The sequence below is a fragment of the Saccostrea echinata genome, unplaced genomic scaffold (genome assembly GCF_033153115.1).
Source record: "Saccostrea echinata isolate AGI-Se365-2 ecotype Australia unplaced genomic scaffold, CSIRO_AGI_Sech_v1 ptg000001l, whole genome shotgun sequence".
Classification (NCBI taxonomy): domain Eukaryota; kingdom Metazoa; phylum Mollusca; class Bivalvia; order Ostreida; family Ostreidae; genus Saccostrea; species Saccostrea echinata.
The window spans coordinates 31,038,520-31,061,209 of NW_026889750.1; the positions used below are offsets into that span (position 1 = coordinate 31,038,520).

At 32.0% G+C, this 22,690-nt stretch overlaps 1 protein-coding gene across 1 annotated transcript in view; it reads left to right on the forward strand.

The window, feature by feature from the left end:
* Positions 1–22,690, forward strand: part of LOC133196798 (fibrillin-2-like) — a 52,580-nt gene that overhangs the window by 14,593 nt on the left and 15,297 nt on the right. Inside the window, 26 exon segments of the mRNA XM_061332659.1 lie at positions 1,682–1,795; positions 3,831–3,873; positions 3,875–3,924; positions 3,981–4,094; positions 6,116–6,229; positions 6,306–6,419; positions 6,497–6,610; positions 6,797–6,910; positions 6,987–7,100; positions 7,180–7,293; positions 9,368–9,466; positions 9,518–9,631; positions 12,071–12,184; positions 12,376–12,489; positions 12,566–12,679; positions 12,759–12,872; positions 14,238–14,351; positions 14,558–14,671; positions 14,748–14,861; positions 17,818–17,931; positions 18,008–18,121; positions 18,242–18,355; positions 18,433–18,546; positions 21,986–22,099; positions 22,219–22,332; positions 22,409–22,522. Of these exon segments, the coding sequence (XP_061188643.1) occupies positions 1,682–1,795; positions 3,831–3,873; positions 3,875–3,924; positions 3,981–4,094; positions 6,116–6,229; positions 6,306–6,419; positions 6,497–6,610; positions 6,797–6,910; positions 6,987–7,100; positions 7,180–7,293; positions 9,368–9,466; positions 9,518–9,631; positions 12,071–12,184; positions 12,376–12,489; positions 12,566–12,679; positions 12,759–12,872; positions 14,238–14,351; positions 14,558–14,671; positions 14,748–14,861; positions 17,818–17,931; positions 18,008–18,121; positions 18,242–18,355; positions 18,433–18,546; positions 21,986–22,099; positions 22,219–22,332; positions 22,409–22,522 (2,814 nt within the window).

Here is a 22,690-nt window from a genome sequence, read left to right on the forward strand (position 1 = left end):
ACTTTGAGATCAAAATTAGGAAATTTATTTTTTTAGTACTTGAAAAACTGACAAATATGGCTGAAATTCATCTTGCAAAACAGACACATGCAGTCTCACATTTGCGGAATAGTCTCGTATTCAGCAATTGTGCCCAACCTGATCAAGGGCGTAGGAGGAATAGCACCCCCCCCCTCCCACTTTTAGGGTCAGGAGCAAATTTTGAAACCAGAGTTGAGTCTGTTATCCTAGTTGCCCTCCCCCTTTTCGAATCAATATTAGCCACCTAAAGTTTTGTCAACTTGTTGGGTGCTGATATCTTAACATCATATTTTGGTGTACTGGATCTGGAATAACAGACTGCTGTTGTCGAATGCAAATGAATGCTATACTGTACAGGTATTAAATGAGGTATACCGGGTATGACTATGAATTTTATGAAATATTGTTTGAAATATTACTTGTCAATAGAACAGTAACATACAGACATACAGGAGTGGAAATCTACCAATTTGACCTTATCAGTGATTAATGAATATGCTCTAAATAATATAGTCCGAAATATCTGGCGTTTTCCAGGCTTTTTGATATTTTATGTGCCAGGAAAACGTCAGAACCAGCGCAATTACAAAAACTGGAAATTTCGCCGTCTCCAGTCAGAGTTGATTTTCCATACCTGGGAACCGAATTAAATGCCATTGTCACAATTTATCAGTGGCACAATGCTTCTAGTACTCGACAATATCGATGAAAAGAAAACATCACTCATCATTCCGATACAGGACTTGAAAAAAAAATTTTAAATGTGTAAATGCACGAAATGAAAACAAATCTCGAAAGTCAGATAAAATGTTTCCATCGGATTATATATTTTATAAACAAACCATAAAAACGATGTTGGTGAGTACTAGAAGCATTGTACTATTGATAAATTGGTACACCGGTTCTGACGTTGTCCTTGCACATAAAATATAAAAATAGTAAGAAAGACAGGAAAACGTCAGATATTTCAGACTATAAATAATACTTTTCAGTCACTTACAATCGCTTGATGCAGTCATGTCCTCTGTAACCGCACAAAACCTGCTTACATCTTCTTCGACTTCTGCTGCAACTCCAACTTTGTGTTAGTCATCAGCAAGAGAGTTCCACAAAGGGGAGATAATCTGTTTACGCGCTTTCATATTTATGATACTTTCTAAATCAAATTATTTGCTGTAGAGTATCCAACTACCTTTTTTTATTATTGGATTTATAACTTCAAAGCTCATAGTTCCTATTGCATGTATGATTATGATGGAGTTTGGTTGCGTTTTTGCATAAAATATTTATAAAAATTATGCTGATTTTACAGCATTTGGTAGAAACAAAGCAAAGTAGGCCCCAATGCTTTAAAATAAATATGGGAAAAATTAAATCTGCCTTATATATTGAAATTAAGAAAAACATAGTTTAATTCTGTAATTAATTTTGACAGGGTTATCAATAATCAAATTTCCCACCTTTCAAGCATTTAAATCGCCGTTGCTATGGTAACAAGAAACATGTGACCCAAATAACTCATGTTTGAAAGGACATTCATCTATGCTTCCATGCACCCAAATATTAAAGCAAAATAATTTTTTTCACATTCCACTCATTTTATATACAATACTCAATGGTTACTGACACGGCCTCTTAATGAAATAATATTATTTGCTAGATATTGACGAATGTTCTGATGAACCTTGCCAGAATTATGGAACTTGTGTGGACCTCATCAATGGTTACGAATGTCTTTGTATTCCTGGATTCAATGAAACAAACTGCACAAATGGTGATTGTATACCAGTGCTAGTTGAAGTCATTTTAGAAAAAGTCTTATAGATGTAGTTTATTTCCACATGGTACATATCAACGAGAAATGAACGGTTAAAAAAATCGCGGAACTTTTTACAGGTGTACTTAAAGCCATTTCTTTCAAATGTTAATACGGTTTATAGTTTATTGGAGTTTTGACGAAATGTATTCCAATGTTACTAAATGTGATTGAGAGTCAGAATAACCAAGCAGTCGACAAATTTTGAAACATTTATGTTCATTTTTGTTATTTCTCTTAAAATTGATATCATTAAAATCAAAAGAATGTGCATATATTTTACAATTACTAGTCATTTTGGATGTATATTCATTGTACGGATGTACTCGTGGTCTTTTACCACCTGTCAAATAGAACCCAAACATTTCAGATACGTGCACTGGTTTAGTGCATCAGAAGTGACTTTTGTCATCTTGATGTAATAAAACAAAACAAAAATATTTTCAGTATCAATTATTTTTGTATTTTAAATTGAAAACAAAATGAAAAAAAAATCAATGTAAGTAAACGCATAATGTGCACTTAGCTAGAATTAAAAATGAAAAAAAAATCTATGTAATAAACACACAATGTACATTTAGCTAAAATTAAAACAAAAGTGTGATCAACGAACTGCTTTTAAATAGCAAGTCTGAGTTGAAGTAAAAGTTCACAATATCAAAATGTACCCAGAAATACACTGAAAGCTGTGAGTATATAATTCAATATAATTCAAGTGAAACAACTGTGAAAGATTTTTCCAGATGAATTGATTTGAAAATTACTTTAGTTATAAATGAGTGATATGATTGGCTGCTGATTTAAAAACGGAATATTTTCTTATCAAACAAATCTCTATCAAATTGATGCTTTTCAAGGATTATTGTCGCCATGAGTTGCGACTCAGCTAGAACTTGTGAGCTCGTGTTAGTCGAGTGTATCGCTTAGCACATAATTGTAATGAAATCAATACAAAGAGGTCTGAAAGACTTTTTTATCCATTGTCGCATGAAATTTTGGACTCGTTTCTGAAAGTGGAAACCTTATTATTGGGACTTTTGACCCAGAAGAACCACATCTACAGTATATTTATATTGATCAAATGATTATCTATTGATAATTATTAATCTATTGATTAGCAGACCTATTTTTGTATTCATATGAAGCTGAATTTATTCAAAACCTTATTCATTAGAAAAAGAAATCTCTTGCTGTGGCCTTCAACTCGACATTTAGATACATCGACAACGTATTATCAATTAACAATAATTATTTCCATTCATATGTCGACACGATATATCCCAGTGAGCTTGAAATAAGAGATACCACAGAGTCTGACACATCTGTTTCATATCAAATATTTTACTTGAAAAAGACGTTAATGGTAATCTTACAACAAAGTTTTATGATAAACGTGATGACTTTAACTTTTTAATCGTCAACATCCCTTATTTATGCAGCAATATACCCTTATCAGCTGCATGTGGGGTGTATTTCTCTCAGTTAATTCGATACGCAAGAGCATGCTCTACTTATGAACAATTTCTAAAAAGAAGTAAGTTATTGACAAACAAGTTGATGAAACAAGAATAAATTCTCGTTTAAAGTCATCATTTCGTAAGATCTATGGTCGATACAATGCCCTTGTCAGCAAGTACAATCTTTAATTAAGTGATATGCTGACTGACGTTCTTCATACTAATTGTTAGGCCATTATTTACACACTGAATTGTCGGTGGATTTTTCCGTTATTTCCCGATCACGACAAGGAGCACACGGCGGGTCCGGTCGGCAGGGGATGCTCACTCCTCCATGGCACCTGATCCCACCTCTGATGTTTTTGGATGTCCGTGTTTGCTCTGCTTCCGATTTGTATAGTATTAATGGACTTTGAATAATGTTCGTTATCTCCGTATTTCATCAAAATTCCGTAAATGATACGATATGTACATGATGCCTATTTGTACCACGTAAATATTTAGAAAAACACATTTCACTTGATTGGTTTTAATAGATATCAAGGAATGTGTAGATGAACCTTGTCAAAGTAATGGAACATGACCTCATTAACAACTAGGAATGTAAATGTGTTACCAACTGCGAGGAAAGTAAGTAAAAAAATGAATGACGACAAATAAAACCATTTCAAAATTATTTGTTACAGATATTGATGAATGTGCTGAAAATCCATGTCAGAACAATGGAACATGTGAGGACCTCATCAATGATTTCAACTGTAGCTGTATTCCAGGATTTAATGGAACTCACTGCCAGGAGAGTAAGTAAATGAAATAAATTACGACAAATAAACTTTTAATTGCATTTCCAAACTTGTAATGCTGTAATTTATCTATTTGTATCAGAGCAGTATTACAAAAAGATGATTTTAGGCTATGATGTTATTTATTGTTTATTACTTGAAGATAGAACTGGAAGTTTACGAGAGATTCTGAAAAACAATATAAAGCATATCATATAAATTGGATATCACATTAAACAGCAGATTCTAGTATCATCATAAAAACATATGCTTTCTATATAATATTAGGTAAAAAAAAAAATACTGACACATGTCAAAGTGTTATTTCTCTTGACTTTAAATACAAAATAGTAATAATAAATATTTACCTTTTATACATGTACATGTAGCTACATTTATTACATTTTCAACAGTGAAATACAGTGCTTTATTGATTGAATTTTAGCAACAGTGAAATACTGTGATTTATTGATTGAATTTTAGTGATATTCTCTCACAGTATGAAAGGATACCAAAGTTATATTCCCTCACTGTGTGAAAGGATATCAAAGAAAGTAAGAAATAATGTCTGTTCTGTCATAAGATAGAGATAGTAACTAAACCGTTTTCATAGAGACTAAAACCGCCAAGTGCTAAAATCCATGTAACAATGCTTTTAATCTTACAATTGCTAAGTTATGACGTCTCAACTGCTCAATTATGACGTCAAAGCCTATGACACAGTGTTAAGAAAAGACAGAGGCAAAAGGAAAATGTAATAAACAGAAAATTCAATGTTTTGTAGTTGGATATGGAATTTATTTTACTTGTGAGACAGGATTTTTTAAAATATATTTTGTGCTTCACACTCGTGAAAATATCAAAATATCCTGTCCCAGTCGTGAAATAAATTCAATATCCAACTACAACACATTGAATATCCGCTATATATATACCAAACAATAGGTTTGAATCCTAATTGATTATATGTACAGTAGTCTATGTCTTGTTCTGGATTATCTACAATTCATAACATTTATACACTAAATATCCCTTGTGTCATAAAAACATTTCGTTTATTGCAAAGTTTCAAATAGTCCATCAGCTTTGACAAACTTAAATATAAATGATTAAATAAATTTCCTCATATGCCTCATTCATTCAAACAATTATTAATGTGAATTAATAAATAATTAATAGTAAACAAGTGTCAAAAAGTCAACTCACTGTTAGTGGACTCCCGGACTACTATTAAGCTGGACACTCTGGACAAAGGAGTTAGAGGTTTTGGAGAGAAAATATTAACCAATGATTATTTTTATTTATTTTTTCAAGGTTAAAAGTTCAGATGTAATCTAAGAACTCTGGCGATTTCTAGACTATAAGTACAGAGAGTGATTATGAATTATTTAAATATTTAATATTAAAATTAAGCATATTTATTTTAAATCTTGAATTGAAAGTTATTTTTAACTTTCAAAGGCATTTGAAAATAAAAATACTATTAATTAAAATCAATATAAAATCATGCCTATCACACATATAATAAAATTGACATTTTTACTGTGAAAAAATCAAATGTGCTTCAATACTCCCGAGTTTCTTTCCCTTCATGAAATTGTTATAAAGAAAAAAAGCACACTCGTCATAAGATAGCTAAAGTTTATGAACCATCTTGAAACGGAGTAAAACAATCAACATTTTTGCAAGTAATTGTTTATTCCGTGTTTTCAACCTCAATCTCACAATTGCTTAGCTACAACCGCTTAACTATGGGCTCACAGCCTACGAAACTACGTCACGAAAAAACAGAAGCAGAAAAAAATATCAGAAGTAGAAACTGTAATACACAGGAAATTCAATGTTCTGTAGTTGGATACGGAATTTATTTACTTGTGAGAACAAGATTTTTTTTTTTAAATTTTCACTTGCGCTTCCTACTCTTGAAAATATTTGAAAAAATATTGTCCCATTTATCAAATAAATTACATATCCAACTGCAAAATATTGAATATCTTCTACTTTAAAGACAGATACGTTTTACAATATATATGTTACAGATATTGATGAGTGTGCTGACAATCCATGTCAGAACAATGGAACATGTGTAGACCTCATCAACGATTACCAATGTGACTGTATTCCAGGATTTAATGGAACTGACTGTGAGGAGAGTAAGTAAATGTAATAATAACATCGAATAAAACTTTTTCAAACTCAAGTATATCTTACATAATACATTTGTTACAGATATTGATGAATGTGCTGAAAATCCATGTCAGAACAATGGAACCTGTGTGGACCTCATCAATGATTACCAATGTGACTGTGTTGCAGGATTTAATGACACAAACTGTACAAACAGTAAGTATTTCCTGAGAACAAGATACATATTGGCATTCATTACAGTAATAAATATAATAGAATTCTAATATCTTTAGATATTGACGAATGTGCCAATGAACCGTGTCAGAACAATGGTACATGTGAGGACCTCATCAATGATTACAACTGTAGCTGTGTTCCTGGATTTAATGGAACTAACTGTGAGGAGAGTGAGTAATTGAAATAAATTATGAGAAATGAAACCATTCATTACATTTTGAACTGTGAAAGACTGGGATTTTTCCCATTAAATAAGTGATATTTTTAAAAGTGATTTTTTTTTACTGTTAAAAAATATCATTGAATAATAACTGTATTTCAAAGTAAGGTATGTCTTTCATGAACATTTGTTACAGATATTGACGAATGTGCTGAAAGCCCTTGTCAGAACAATGGAACATGTGTAGACCTCATCTACGATTATCAATGTGACTGTATTCCAGGATTTAATGGAACTGACTGTGAGGAGAGTAAGTAAATGTAGTAATAACATCGAATAAAACTTTTTCAAACTCAAGTATGTCTAACATAATATATTTGTTACAGATATTGATGAATGTGCTGAAAATCCATGTCAGAACAATGGAACATGTGTGGACCTCATCAATGATTACCAATGTGACTGTGTTGCAGGATTTAATGACACAAACTGTACAAACAGTAAGTGTATCAAACAGAGGAAAATAAATTATGATTTCCTTTCAAGGAAAGATATAATGCTTATAATATTTTTTGCTAGATATTGACGAATGTTCTGATGAACCTTGCCAGAATTATGGAACTTGTGTGGACCTCATCAATGATTACGAATGTCTTTGTATTCCTGGATTCAATGGAACAAACTGCACAAATGGTGATTGTATATCAGTGCTAGATGAAGTCATTTTTAAAAAAGTCTTATAGATGTAGTTTATTTCCACATGGTACATATTAACGAGAAATCAACGGCTAAAAAGTCGCGGATTTTTTTAGAGGTGTACTAAAAGTCATTTCTTTCAAATGTTAATATGGTTTATAGTTTATTAGCGTTTTGACAAAATGTATTCTAATGTTAATAAAAGTGATGGAGAGTCAGAGATGAGTAACCTATCAATCGATAAATTCTGATACATTTATGTTCATATGTGTTATTTCACTTAAAATTGATATCATTAAAATCAAAAGAATATGCATATATTTTACCATTACTAGTCATTTGGATGTATATTCTTTGTACGGATGTACTCGTGGTCATTTACCACCTGTCAAATAGAACCCAAACATTTCAGACACGTGCACTGGTTTAGTGCATCAGAAGTTTTGTCATCTTGATGTAATAAAACAAAACAAAAATATTTTCAGTATCAATTATTTTTGTATTCTTAATTGAAAACAAAATGAAAAAAAAAATCTATGTAAGTAAACGCATAATATGCAATTAGCTAGAATTAAAAATGAAAAAAAATCTATGTAATAAACACACAATGTGCATTTAGCTAAAATTAAAACAAAAGTGTGATCAACGAACTGCTTTTTAAATAGCAAGTTTGATTTGAAGTAAAAGTTCACAATATCAAAATGTACCCAGAATTACGCTGAAAGCATTGAGTATCTAATTCAATATAATTCAAGTGAAACAACTGTGAAAGATTTTCCAGATGAATTGATTTGAAAATTACTTCAGGTGTAAATGAGTTATATGATTGGCTGCTGATTTAAGAACGTAATATTTTCTTATCAAACAAATCTCTATCAAATTTATGTTTTTTAAGGATTATTGTCGCCATGAGTTGCGACTCAGCTAGAACTTGTGAGCCCGTGTTAGTCGAGCGTATTGCTTAGCACATAATTGTAATGAAATCAATACAAAGAGGTCTGTAAGACTTTTTTATCCATTGTCGCATGAAATTTTAGACTCGTTTCTGAAAGTGGAAACCTTATTGTTATGACTTTCGACCCAGAAGAACCACATCTACAGTATATTTATATTGATCAAATGATTATCTATTGATAATTATTAATCTATTGATTAGCAGACCTATTTTTTGTATTCATATGATGCAGAATTTATTCAAAACCTTATTCATTAGAAAAAGAAATCTCTTGCTGTGGCCTTCAACTCGACATTTAGATACATCGACAACGTATTATCAATTAACAATAATTATTTCCATTCATATGTCGACACGATATATCCCAGTGAGCTTGAAATAAGAGATACCACAGAGTCTGACACATCTGTTTCACATCTAAATATTTTACTTGAAAAAGACGTTAATGGTAATCTTACAACAAAGTTTTATGATAAACGTGATGACTTTAACTTTTCAATCGTCAACTTCCCTTACTTATGCAGCAATGTACCCTTATTAGCTGCATGTGGGGTGTATTTCTCTCAGTTAATTCGATACGCAAGAGCATGCTCTACGTATGAACAATTTCTAAAAAGAAGTAAGTTACTGACAAACAAGTTGATGAAACAAGAATAAATTCTCGTTTAAAGTCATCATTTCGTAAGATCTATGGTCGATACAATGCCCTTGTCAGCAAATACAATCTATCATTAAGTCATATGCTGATTGACGTTTTTTCATACAAATTGTTAGGCCATTATTTACACACTGAATTGTCGGTGGATTTTTCCGTTATTTCCCGATCACGACAAGGAGCACACGGCGGGTTTGACTGGTCGGCAGGGGATGCTCACTCCTCCATGGCACCTGATCCCACCTCTGATGTTTTTGGATGCACAAGTTTGCTCTGCTCCCGATTTGTATTGTTTTAATGGACCTTGAGCTTGAATAATGTTCGTTATCTTCATATTTCATCAAAATGCCATAAATGATACGATATATACATGATGGCTATTTGTGCATGTACCACGTAAATTTTTAGAAAACACATTTTACTTCAAATCTGGTAATAAGTAACTTGATTCGTTTGAATAGATATCAACGAATGTGTAGATGAACCTTGTCAAAATAATGGAACATGCGTAGACCTCATTAACAACTACGAATGTCAATGTGTTACCAACTGCGAGGAAAGTAAAAAAAGAATAACGACAAATAAAACCATTTCAAAATTATTTGTTACAGATATTAATGAATGTGCTGAAAATCCTTGTCAGAACAATGGAACATGTGAGAACCTCATCAATGATTTCAACTGTAGCTGTGTTCCTGGATTTAATGGAACTCACTGCCAGGAGAGTAAGTAAATGAAATAAGTTATGACAAATAAACTTTTTATTACATTTCCAAAAGTGTAATGCTGTAATTTATCCATTTGTATCAGAACAGTATTACATAAAGATGATTTTAGGCTATGCTGTTGTTTATTGTTTATTACTTGAAGATAGAACTGGAAGTTGACGAGAGATTCTGAAAAACAATATAAAGCACATCATATAAATTGAATATCACATTTAACAGCAGAATCAAGTTTCATCATAAAAACATATGCTTTCTACATAATATTAGGTAAAAAATAAATACTGACACATGTCAAATTGTTATTTCTCTTGACTTTAAATACAAAATGGTAATAATAAATATTTACCTTTATATACATGTACATGTAGCTACATTTATTATATACCCAACTGTTTGTCACTCAGTTTTACTGTTGAATTCACACAATCACGTGACGCTGTGATCCGACGTTCCGGATCACCACACTGTGGTTTTCTGAATCCATATCACCCCTCTCTGAAACTGATGACGTAGTACACAGATAAATGACGTTTTTATTCTCGCGCATCAAAAAGTTCCTTGACAAAATGGTTTGTTTAATGGATGAAAGTTATGTAATTGATCCAAAAAGTTTCTTTTTATTTTACTTTGCTAGTTGTAAAGGGGTATATAATAGATTTATCATTATAACAGTAACTTGATCCGAAGAGCCGTATCACGTCGAGTTGACAGGCGCGGATCATCAGATCAAACGAGACGCGAAGCGTCGAGTTTGATCTGATGATCCGCGCCTGTCAACTCGAGGTGATACGGCTCTTCCGATCAAGTTACTGTTATAATAATATATATTTATTACATTTTCAACAGTGAAATACTGGGATTTATTTATTGAATTTTAGTGGTATTCTCTCACAGTATGAAAGGATACCAAAGTGATATTCTCTCACTGTGAAAGGATATCAAAGTAAGTAAGAAATAATGTCTGGTCTATCATAAGATAGAGATAGTAACTAAACCGTCTTCATAGAGACTAAAACTGCCAATTGCTAAATCCATGTAACAATGTTTTTAGTCTTACAATTGCTAAGTTATGACGTCTCAACTGCTCAATTATGACGTCAAAGCCTATGACGCTGTGTTAATAAAAACAGAGGCAAAAGGAAAATCAAAGAAAATGTAATAAACAGAAAATTCAATGTTTTGTAGTTGGATATGGAATTTATTTTACTTGTGAGACAGGATTTTTTAAAATATATTTTCACTCGTGCTTCGCACTCGTGAAATGTCAAAATATCTTGTCCCACTCGTGGAATAAATTCCATCTCCAACTACAACACATTGAATATCTTCTATATATACCAAACTATAGGTTTGAATCCTAATTGATTATACGTACAGTAGTCTATGTTTTGTAATGGATTATCTACAATTCATAACATTTATACACTAAATATCCCTTGTGTCATAAAAACATTTCGTTTATTGCAAGGTTCAAATAGTCCATCAGCTTTGACAAACGTAAATATAAATGATTAAATAAATTTCCTCATATGCCTCATTCATTCAAACAATTATTAATGTGAATTAATAAATAATTAATAGTAAACAAGTGTCATAAAGTCAACTTACTGTTAGTGGACTCCCGGACTACTATTAAGCTGGACACTCTGGACAAAGGAGTTGAAGGTTTTGGAGAGAAAATATCAACCAATGATTATTTTTATTTATTTATTCAAGGTTAAAAGTTCAGATGTAATCTAAGAACTCTGGCGATTTCTAGGCTATAAGTACAGAGAGTGATTATGAATTATTTAAATATTTAATATTAAAATTAAGCATATTTATTTTAAATCTTGAATTGAAAGTTATTTTTAACTTTCAAAGGCATTTGAAAATAAAAATACTATTTATTAAAATCAATATAAAATCATGCCTATCACACATATAATAAAACTGACATTTTTACTGTGAAAAAATCAAATGTGCTTCAATACTCCCGAGTTTCTTTCCCTTCATGAAATTGTTATAAAGAAAAAAGCACACTCGTCATAAGATAGCTAAAGTATATGAACCATCTTGAAACGGAGTAAAACAATCAACATTTTTGGAAGTTATTGTTTATTCCGTGTTTTGAACCTCAATCTCACAATTGCATAGCTACAACCGCTTAACTATGGGCTCACAGCCTACGAAACTACGTCACGAAAAAACAGAAGCAGAAAAAAATATCAGAAGTAGAAACTGTAATACACAGGAAATTCAATGTTCTGTAGTTGGATACGGAAATTATTTACTTTTGAGACAAGATTTTTTAAACTTTTCACTTGCGCTTTCTACTCGAGAAAATATTTGAAAAAAATATTGTCCCATTTATCAAATAAATGACATGTCCAACTGCAAAATATTGAATATCTTCTACTCTAAAGACAGATACGTCTTACAATATATATTTTACAGATATTGATGAGTGTGCTGACAATCCATGTCAGAACAATGGTACATGTGAGGACCTCATCAATGATTACAACTGTAGCTGTGTTCCTGGATTTAATGGAACTAACTGTGAGGAGAGTAAGTAAATGAAATAAATGACGACAAATAAAACACTTCATTACATTTGAACTGTGAAAGACTGTTTTTTAAATGAATTAGTGATATTTCTAAAAGTGATATTTTTCACTGTTCAAAAATGTCAAATGTGGCCAAACATTTAATAACTGTATTTCAAAGTAAGGTATGTCTTTCATGAACATTTGTTACAGATATTGATGAATGTGCTGAAAGCCCTTGTCAAAACAATGGAACATGTGTAGACCTCATCAACGATTACCAATGTGACTGTATTCCAGGATTTAATGGAGCTGACTGTGAGGAGAGTAAGTAAATGTAATAATAACATCGAATAAAACTTTTTCAAACTCAAGTATGTCTAACATAATATATTTGTTACAGATATTGATGAATGTGCTGAAAATCCATGTCAGAACAATGGGACATGTGTGGATCTCATCAATGATTACCAATGTGACTGTGTTGCAGGATTTAATGACACAAACTGTACAAACAGTAAGTGTATCAAACAGAGGAAAATAAATTATGATTTCCTTTCAAGGAAAGATATAATGCTTATAATATTTTTTGCTAGATATTGACGAATGTTCTGACGAACCTTGCCAGAATTATGGAACTTGTGTGGACCTCATCAATGATTACGAATGTCTTTGTATTCCTGGATTCAATGGAACAAACTGCACAAATGGTGATTGTATATCAGTGCTAGATGAAGTCATTCAAAAAAAGTCTTATAGATATAGTTTATTTCCACATGGTACATATTAACGAGAAATCAACGGTTAAAAAAGTCGCGGATTTTTTTACAGGTGTACTAAAAGTCATTTCTTTTAAATGTTCATACGGTTTATAGTTTATTAGCGTTTTGACAAATTGTATTCTAATGTTAATAAAAGTGATGGAGAGTCAGAATACTGAGTAACCAAGCAGTCGACAAATTCTGATACATTTATGTTTATTTTTGTTATTTCTCTTAAAATTGATATCATTAAAATCAAAAGAATGTGCATATATTTTACAATTACTAGTCCTTTGCATGTATATTCCTTGTACGGATGTACTCGTGGTCATTTACGTCCTGTCAAATAGAACCCAAACATTTTAGAAACGTGCACTGTTTTAGTGCATCAGAAGTGACTTTTTTCATCTTGATGTAATAAAACAAAACAAAAATATTTTCAGTATCAATTGTTTTTGTATTTTCAATTGAAAAAAAATGAAAAAAGATCTATATTAGTAAACTCAATGTTCATTTAGCTAGAATTAAAACAAAGGTGTGGTCAACGAACTGCTTTTAAATAGCAAGTCTGATTTGAAGTAAAAGTTCACAATATCAAAATGTACCCAGTATTCAACTGAAAGCTGTGAGTATATAATTCAATATTATTCAAGTGAAACAACTGTGAAAGATTTTTCGAGAGGAATTGATTTGAATATTACTTCAGTTATAAATGAGTGATATGATTGGCTGCCGATTTAAAAACGGAATATTTTCTTATCAAACAAATCTCTATCAAGTTGATGCTTTTTAAGGATTATACGTGTATGTCAGCTCATTGTTGTCGCCATGAGTTGTGACTCGGCTAGAACTTGTGAGGTCGTGTTAGTCGAGTGTATCGCTTAGCACATAATTGTAATGAAATCAATACAAAGAGGTCTGAAAGACCTTTTTATCCATTGTCACATGAAATTGTGAACTTGTTTCTGAAAGTGGAAACCTTATTGTTGGGACTTTTGACCCAGAAGAACCACATCTATAGTATATTTATATTGATCAATTGATTATCTATTGATTATTATTAATCTATTGATTAACAGACCTATTTTTGTATTCAAATGAAGCTGAATTTATTCAAAACCTTATTCATTAGAAAAAGAAAACTCTTGCTGTTGCCTATTTTTTTTTTTTAAATTTTCACTTGCGCTTCCTACTCTTGAAAATATTTGAAAAAAAATATTGTCCCATTTATCAAATAAATTACATATCCAACTGCAAAATATTGAATATCTTTTACTTTTAAAACAGATACGTCTTACAATGTATATGTTACAGATATTGATGAGTGTGCTGAAAATCCTTGTCAACACAATGGAACATGTGTTGACCTCATTAATGATTACAACTGTAGCTGTGTTCCTGGATTTAATGGAACTAACTGTGAGGAGAGTAAGTAAATGAAATAAATGACGACAAATAAAACACTTCATTACATTTGAAACTGTGAAAGACTGTTTTTTCATTTCATTTTCATTTCATTTCAGTGATATTTTTAAAAGTGATATTTTTCACTGTTCAAAAATATTAAATGCAGTTAAACATTTAATAACTGGATTTCAAAGTAAGGTATGTCTTTCATGAACATTTTGTTACAGATATTGATGAATGTGCTGAAAGCCCTTGTCAAAACAATGGAACATGTGTAGACCTCATCAACGATTACCAATGTGACTGTATTCCAGGATTTAATGGAACTGACTGTGAGGAGAGTAAGTAAATGTAATAATAACATCGAATAAAACTTTTTCAAACTCAAGTATGTCTAACATAATATATTTGTTACAGATATTGATGAATGTGCTGAAAATCCATGTCAGAACAATGGAACATGTGTGGATCTCATCAATGATTACCAATGTGACTGTGTTGCAGGATTTAATGACACAAACTGTACAAACAGTAAGTATTTCCTGAGAACAAGATACATATTGGCATTCATTACAGTAATAAATGAAATATATGGAGATAATGTACAGTATTCAAGCTCAAAAGTCAATTAAAAAATACAAAATAGGAGCAGAGCAAACACGGACCTCTAAACATCAGAGGTGGGATCAGGTGCCATGGAGGAGTGAGCATCCCCTGCCGACCGGTCACACCAGCCGTGTGCTCATTGTCATGATCGGGAAATAACGGAAAAATCCGTCGACAATTCAATGTGTAAATAATGGCCTAACAATTAGTATGAAAAAACGTCAGTCAGCATTTTACTCAATGATAAATTGTATTTGCTGACAAGGTCATTGTATCGACCATAGAACTTACGAAATGATGACTTTAAACGAGACAGCTGATATTCTTGTTTCATCAACTTGTTTGTCAATAATTTACCTCGTTTTAGAAATTGTACATACGTAGAGCATGCTCTTGCGTATCGAAGCAACTGAGAGATATATACCCCGTATGCAGGTGATGAAGGTATATTGCTACATAAGTAAGGGAAGTTGACGATTGAAAAGTTAAAGTCATCACGTTTATCATAAAGCTTGGTTGTTAGATTACCATTAACGTCTTTTTCAAGTAAAATATCCAAATATGAAACAGATGTGTCAGACTCTGTGGTATCTTTTATCTCAAGCTCACCAGGATATATCGTATCGACATAAGAATGAAAATAGCCATTGTTAATTGACAATACATCGTCGATATATCTAAATGTCGAGTTGAAGGCCACAGGAAGTGTTTTCTTCTTTTCACGTACAAGATTATGGACAAATTCTGCTTCATATGAATACAAAAAAAAGGTCTGCTAATAACGGGGCGCAATTGGTACCAATGGGAATTCCAATAGATTGTTGGAAGACCTGGTCTGCAAAATCCACATAGATATTGTCAATCAGAAACTCAAGCATCTTTTTAATGTCAACTTCAGAGTACTTGTGTGTACAATCAGAATGTTTTTTAACAAAATAATTTTGCAAATGACCAATGACAAGATAAGTATATTAACGAGTTCCATTTTTATTGAAAAAGCGGCTGTCAATTATATCAAAAAGCCTGGACTTTAATTTATCGTGGGGAATGGTTGTGTATAAAGTAGAAAAGTCGTAAGTTTTTAAGCTGTTGATTTTGGAAAAATCTTGTGATTTCAAATTTTCCAAAAGTTCCTTGGAATTTTTAAGTATCCACATCTGATTTACACAACTTCTCGAATATATTGTTGCACAGTACTCTTGAAGTTTCTCCTTCACCACTGTTAATATCTTAGTGAGGAGTAAGAAAGAGGCTTGGTTGAACATTTACTGGAACCTGCTATGTATCTTTGTTTGTAAGGATTTTTATGAAGTTTCAGAATCCAATATAAATATGGTAATTCAAATCCATTTTGGTTGTTTGGAATATTAAAAATATTCAAAACTGACATATGATTTTGAAGAATTTCTTCCTTAGAAAGGGAACTACGAGTATAAGTTGGACTACCACTTGTAGAATTAAATCCAAGTTCCTCTTGATAACATTTAATATATTGAGCCTTACAAACAAAGACAATGTTGTTACCTGCTTTGTCAGCAGAGACCAGTACGTACTGTTCATGTAATCTATCTAATTCTTTTTTCACTTCTGGATTATTGAATACAGAAGGATAGATGGTTCTCATATTGCCCCTCAATCTTTTAATGCGTGATTTTAAAGGCGCTTGGACACAGATTTGAAGTTAATATTTTCTCAGATTTTCTGTATAATTTCATGACTTATATGTTGCTATAGCATTTCATACTAAAATATAATAAAAATCTTATTTCATATCGAAGTTATTAAAACTTCGAATTTCTGGACGCGTTTGATTGACACATCCTTGCACTTTCACAATTCCTAATTTTATTCTTAATACTAAAGAAAAGTGGCAGTTTTGTTGTGTATAAATGAAAAGTATTAAAACTATAATCCAGAAAATTTAGAGTAGAAATGTTCGAAAGCAAAACCCACTCACAGTATTGTCAGTCCGAGCTCAGTGGTGTGTGCAGACTTTAACAATTGAACACACCCAGTGAATCGTAAACATTAACAATAACAGAGCTCTCGTGCCCTGTTTACAAAAACAGTTTACGTTTCACGGGTGTATTCAATTTGTTAAACTCTGTACACAACACTGAGCACGGGCTGACGATATTAGTGAGGGGGTTTGCTTTTGCACATTTCTACTCTGAATTTTCTGGATTATAGATGTAATGTTTTTCATTAATACAAAACAAAATCGCTTCTTTTCTTAAATATTAAGGATAAAGATAAAATTTGTGAAAGTGCAAGGATGTGTTAATCAGACGCGTCCAGGAATTCGTAGTACCAATAATTTCCAGATAAAATAAGTTTTTAATTATATTTCCGTGTGAAATGCTATTGCAATATATAAGTCGTGATATTATACAGAAATTTTGAGAAAATATTAACTTCAAATCTGTGTCTAAGCACCTTTAACATACATCTGATACATTTAATCCATTCTGACAAAGTGTCAAGGTCTCCTTTTTCATGTCTGGCCCATCGCCTGGCGTAGTCTTCTACTGAATCCATAATATTTATGAAATTCCGACGCCAGTTGAAGGATCGGGGTTCCCTAAATTTAGGACCTTTCAAAATTAGTGATCTAAGGTCCTCATTATTAAATATATATCTATAATAAAATTCTAATATCTTTAAGTAAATGAAATAAATTACGACAAATGAAACACTTCATTACGTTTTCAACTGTGAAATAGTGTTTGTGAAATATATACAGATAATGAACATTCCATTAATTAAGTGATCTTTTTAAAAATGATATTTTTCACTTTATTGTGAAAAATATCAAATGCTACCTAACATTTACTAACTGTATTTCAAAGTAGAGTACGTCTTTCATGAACTATTGTTACAGATATTGATGAATGTGCTGAAAGCCCTTGTCAGAACAATGGAACATGTGTAGACTTCATCAACGATTACCAATGTGACTGTATTCCAGGATTTAATGGAACTGACTGTGAGGAGAGTAAGTAAATGTAATAATAACATCGAATAAAACTTTTTCAAACTCAAGTATGTCTTACATAATATATTTGTTACAGATATTGATGAATGTGCTGAAAATCCATGTCAGAACAATGGAACATGTGTGGATCTCATCAATGATTACCAATGTGACTGTGTTGCAGGATTCAATGACACTAATTGTACAAACAGTATGTGTATGAATCAGTGAATCAGATTAATCACGATTTTCTTCTTCAAGGAAAGGCTAAATATTAAAGAATCTACAATTGTCTTTTTCAGTCATGTATCTCACCTAATTATTGTTACAGATATTGATGAATGTGCAGAAAATCCATGTCAGAACAATGGAACATGTGTGGACCTCGTCAATGATTACCAATGTGACTGTGTTGCAGGATTTAATGACACAAACTGTACAAATAGTAAGTAATTGCTGAGAACAAGATACATATTGGTATTCATTACAATAATAAATAGAATAAAATTCTAATATCTTTAGATATTGACGAATGTGCCAGTGAACCGTGTCAGAACAATGGAACATGTGTGGACCTCATCAATGATTACAACTGTAGCTGTGTTCCTGGATTTAATGGAACTAACTGTGAAGAGAGTAAGTAAATGAAATAAATTACGAGAAATGAAACCATTCATTAAATTTTCAACTGTGAAATAGTGTTTGTGAAATATATACAGATAATGAACAGTCCATTAAATAAGTGATCTTTTTAAAAATGACATTTTTCACTTCACTTTGAAAATATCAAATGTGGCAAAACATTTACTAACTGTATTTCAAAGTAAAGTACGACTTTCATGAACATTTGTTACAGATATTGACGAATGTGCTGAAAGCCCTTGTCTAAACAATGGAACATGTGTAGACCTCATCAACGATTACCAATGTGACTGTATTCCAGGATTTAATGGAACTGACTGTGAGGAGAGTAAGTAAATGTACAGACCCTAAAACGTGCTACTACACCACTTGCACGGTTCGGTTCGTTTCGTTTTGTGTACGGTACGGTTCGCTTCTTGCGCGGAACGGTACGCTTTGTGAATGGTACGGTTCGTTTTGTGCACGGTACAGTACGCTTCTTGCACGGAACGATTCGTTTTGTGAAAGGTACGCTTTGGTGAATGGTATGTAAATGAACTAGGCGGAGCCTGTGCGCTTTAGTTTATGATTGGCTACTTAGTAAAGTCGTTTATTTCTTTATTATAATCTCTTTATTTTATATAAATGGAAGGACGGTGTCGCAAGCATTTTTGATAAGTTGTTTTTAAGTTAAAGCTGTTATAAATATTTCCTTTTTACAGCTATATTTTCGTTATTAAATGTAACTAGTCCTCTTATTAACTGAATCTCTTTTTAATTTACTTTCTGTATGACCTACTTTCAATTTTTAAAATAAAATAATTTTAGTTGTCTATTTATTTATTTTTTTTTGGTACACCATCGCCGTATGGTTGAATAACTTGGAAACATATCAACAAGCAGTGTATAACAAGGATAAAAAAATATTTTGGTTGCGTCGCCGTAAAGGTCTCTCTTTCTGTATATTTTTTTTTTAAAGAATAAGCGTACACATTTTTATTTCTTTTAATTATCCCAATTGAATACACTTATTTTTTTTTAATTATTCACTTATTACACTTTTAAACAAATGAGTTTGATTTTATAAATCCCTCATGCTTTCATTTCGTCTACCATTCTATCTATTCTTGTCGTCCGCGTGGCGCAGTGGTTAGAGCGTCTGCTCTAGAGTCGCGGAGTAAGGGGTTGATCCATACGTCGCGGGTTCGAATCCCACTGTGGGACGTGAAGACCGGTCCTTCGGATGAGACCGTATAAACCGAGGTCCCGTGTCGCGGTAGGTGCTGGCAATAAAAAGATCCCTCACTACCCAATGGCCGAATGCCGAGTATAGGACAAAATTTGCATCGCTCCACCGGCAAGTGGTGGCGTCTCCATATGAGTGAAAAATTCTCGAGAGGGACGTTAAACAACATACAAACAAACAAAAAAAACGTTCTTGTCGCTGTTGCTTCATTAAAAAAAATCTTGACCGAATGATCAAACAAACAGTAAGAAAATAAGTTATTATTTTCATTTTTATTTACGAGGAATTATAATTTTTTTAACATAGATTCCTTAGGTTTTTGGCTCACTAGGAAAAATACATTGAAAAGTAATTGGTAGAAGTGCACACAATTAGTGCAAAATATTTATTTTTTGTGTGTGTAATTCTTTTCCTTTTTACATAAATTTTCCATCAATGTGTAAAAACGCTTTCTGAAAGGAGATTACAATCAAGAATACGGTTAAGACAGCTACAATTCCATCTACAATGTATAAATGTATATAATATATATTGACTGCAAAGACAGATTTCCGAAATAAATAATATCTCGAAATGTTAGAAATAAATAGTCCGTTTTCAGTTAACCTAGAAAAAAAATAATATGCAGCCATGCATGTCCTCAAAGACTGAAAATGAATAATTTGCCCGTGTCGATTGCTACCCTCCCCCCCCCCCCCCTTATCGTTTCCTTGTTAAACTCCAAATTTTTTTTATTGAAGATCTAGAAGAAAAGCTGACTGAACATGAAATTCTGTTTATCTGCTGATTAAAACTGGTTCTTTGTTGTAGACTTACTGTTTAAGACAGCAAACTGTTGATACACGTGTGAATGTAGGCATATCTGGACTAACTGTATTAGATACGGTACAATATACACAGCTTAAGTTTTTACCTGTGTACGTGTGATGACAATACTTGATCGAATTTTCAAATGTTTTAGAGTAAATAACGAAAGTATAAAAGGACGCCAGTCTAGATAACGAGACCATGGCAAGAAATGTACAGTGTTTCTCAAAAAAAAAAAACAAAAACAAAAAAAACTTGGATGAACTTGCATGCACGGACTAAGCATTTTTTTTTTAAATTAAACTGGGCTTTATGCGTAAATTCCAGGTAACATGTTTTACCTGCAGGTTTCAATGAATAAAGCAAATGAAATGGGAAAATGCTTTAAATAAAAATTAATTCTGACATATATCCAGATTTGTTTTTTGATTACGTGTATTAAACTGAAAATTCCATGCGAAAATGTGGCTATCGAACTTTTTGACAGTATGTTATATTGGCAATAACATCTTGGGTTGGTCTGAAGAGTATAAACCAAAACATATTATTTATATATACATCACTTTTATTTATTTTTTTTCTAGTGATTGAGAGGCGTTTACATTTTAACATGTCCCCTTTCAAATGACAATTTAGTTCGTAATTTTTTATTTATTTTTTTTTTTCATTTTGTTGTTGTTGTTGCTAATTCTGTAATCATTTCTCCCTAAAACTATTAATTTTATGAATAAAAATGATTTTAAGGGCTTGATTTCGGAAAATATAGCACAGAATCTTAATACATTTTTCAATGTGTCTTGCTTTCCGATAACGTTTCATAGAGACAAGAATAGGGTAGATAAAAGCTAAAGAAATAAACGATAAAGTATTTAATTCACTTTTATTTATTATAAATTGTACACGGAAATATTACGATGCTGCATTTAATATGAAAATAATGTTAGTCAAGCACAACCCGATCATGCAGAGCGAATAAGGAGTCGCCTCACACTCTGTCGAGTTGTTTTGAAGTCGTAACTTGTTTTGAGTAGTTTCCTTATATTAACAGATGTAAGTCCAGATGCATGGAACTTACATGTAATTATAATATTTTGAATCTCTAGGGTTATTTTCTGTCCTTCTTTAACCGGTGCTGCGTCGAAAGAAATATAAAAAAAATACTTACTGTATTTGGTCACTGCAAGATTCGGAATGCTTTCGGGGCGTGGCTTGCATAATTATTTCAAAAGTTATTCATGAACGGTACGGTTCACTTTGTGCGCGGTACGGTACGCTTCTTGCACGGAACAGTACAGTTCGTTTCTGAGGTGTAGTAGCACGTTTTAGGGTCTGTAATAATAACATCGAATAAAACTGTTTCAAACTTAAGCATGTCTTACCTAACATATGTATTTGTTACAGATATTGATGAATGTGCTGAAAATCCATGTCAGAACAATGGAACATGTTTAGACTTCATCAATGATTACCAATGTGACTGTGTTGCAGGATTCAATGACACTAATTGTACAAACAGTACGTGTATGAATCAGTGAAGATTAAATTACGATTTTCTTTTTCAAGGAAAGGCTAAATATTAAAGAATCTACAATTGTCTTTAAAAGTCATGTACCTAAGCTAATTATTTGTTACAGATATTGATGAATGTAGTGAAAATCCATGTCAGAACAATGGAACATGTGTGGACCTCATCAATGATTACCAATGTGACTGTGTTGCAGGATTTGATGACACAAACTGTACAAACAGTACGTATTTCCCGAGGAAAAGGTGCATATTAGAATTCATTATAGTAAAAATATGCAAACTTTGTAATTTCTTTAGATATTGACGAATGCGCCAGTGAACCGTGTCAGAACAATGGTACATGTGAGGACCTCATCAATGATTACAACTGTAGCTGTGTTCCTGGATTTAATGGAACTAACTGTGAGGAGAGTATGTAAATGAAATAAATGATGGCAAATAAATGGAGGATATTCAATGTTTTGTAGTTGGATATGGAATTTATTTAACGAGTGGGCCAGGATTTTTTTTTCTATTTTCACGAGTGCGAAGCACGAGTGAAAATATAAAAAAAAACATCCTGTCTCACGAATGAAATAA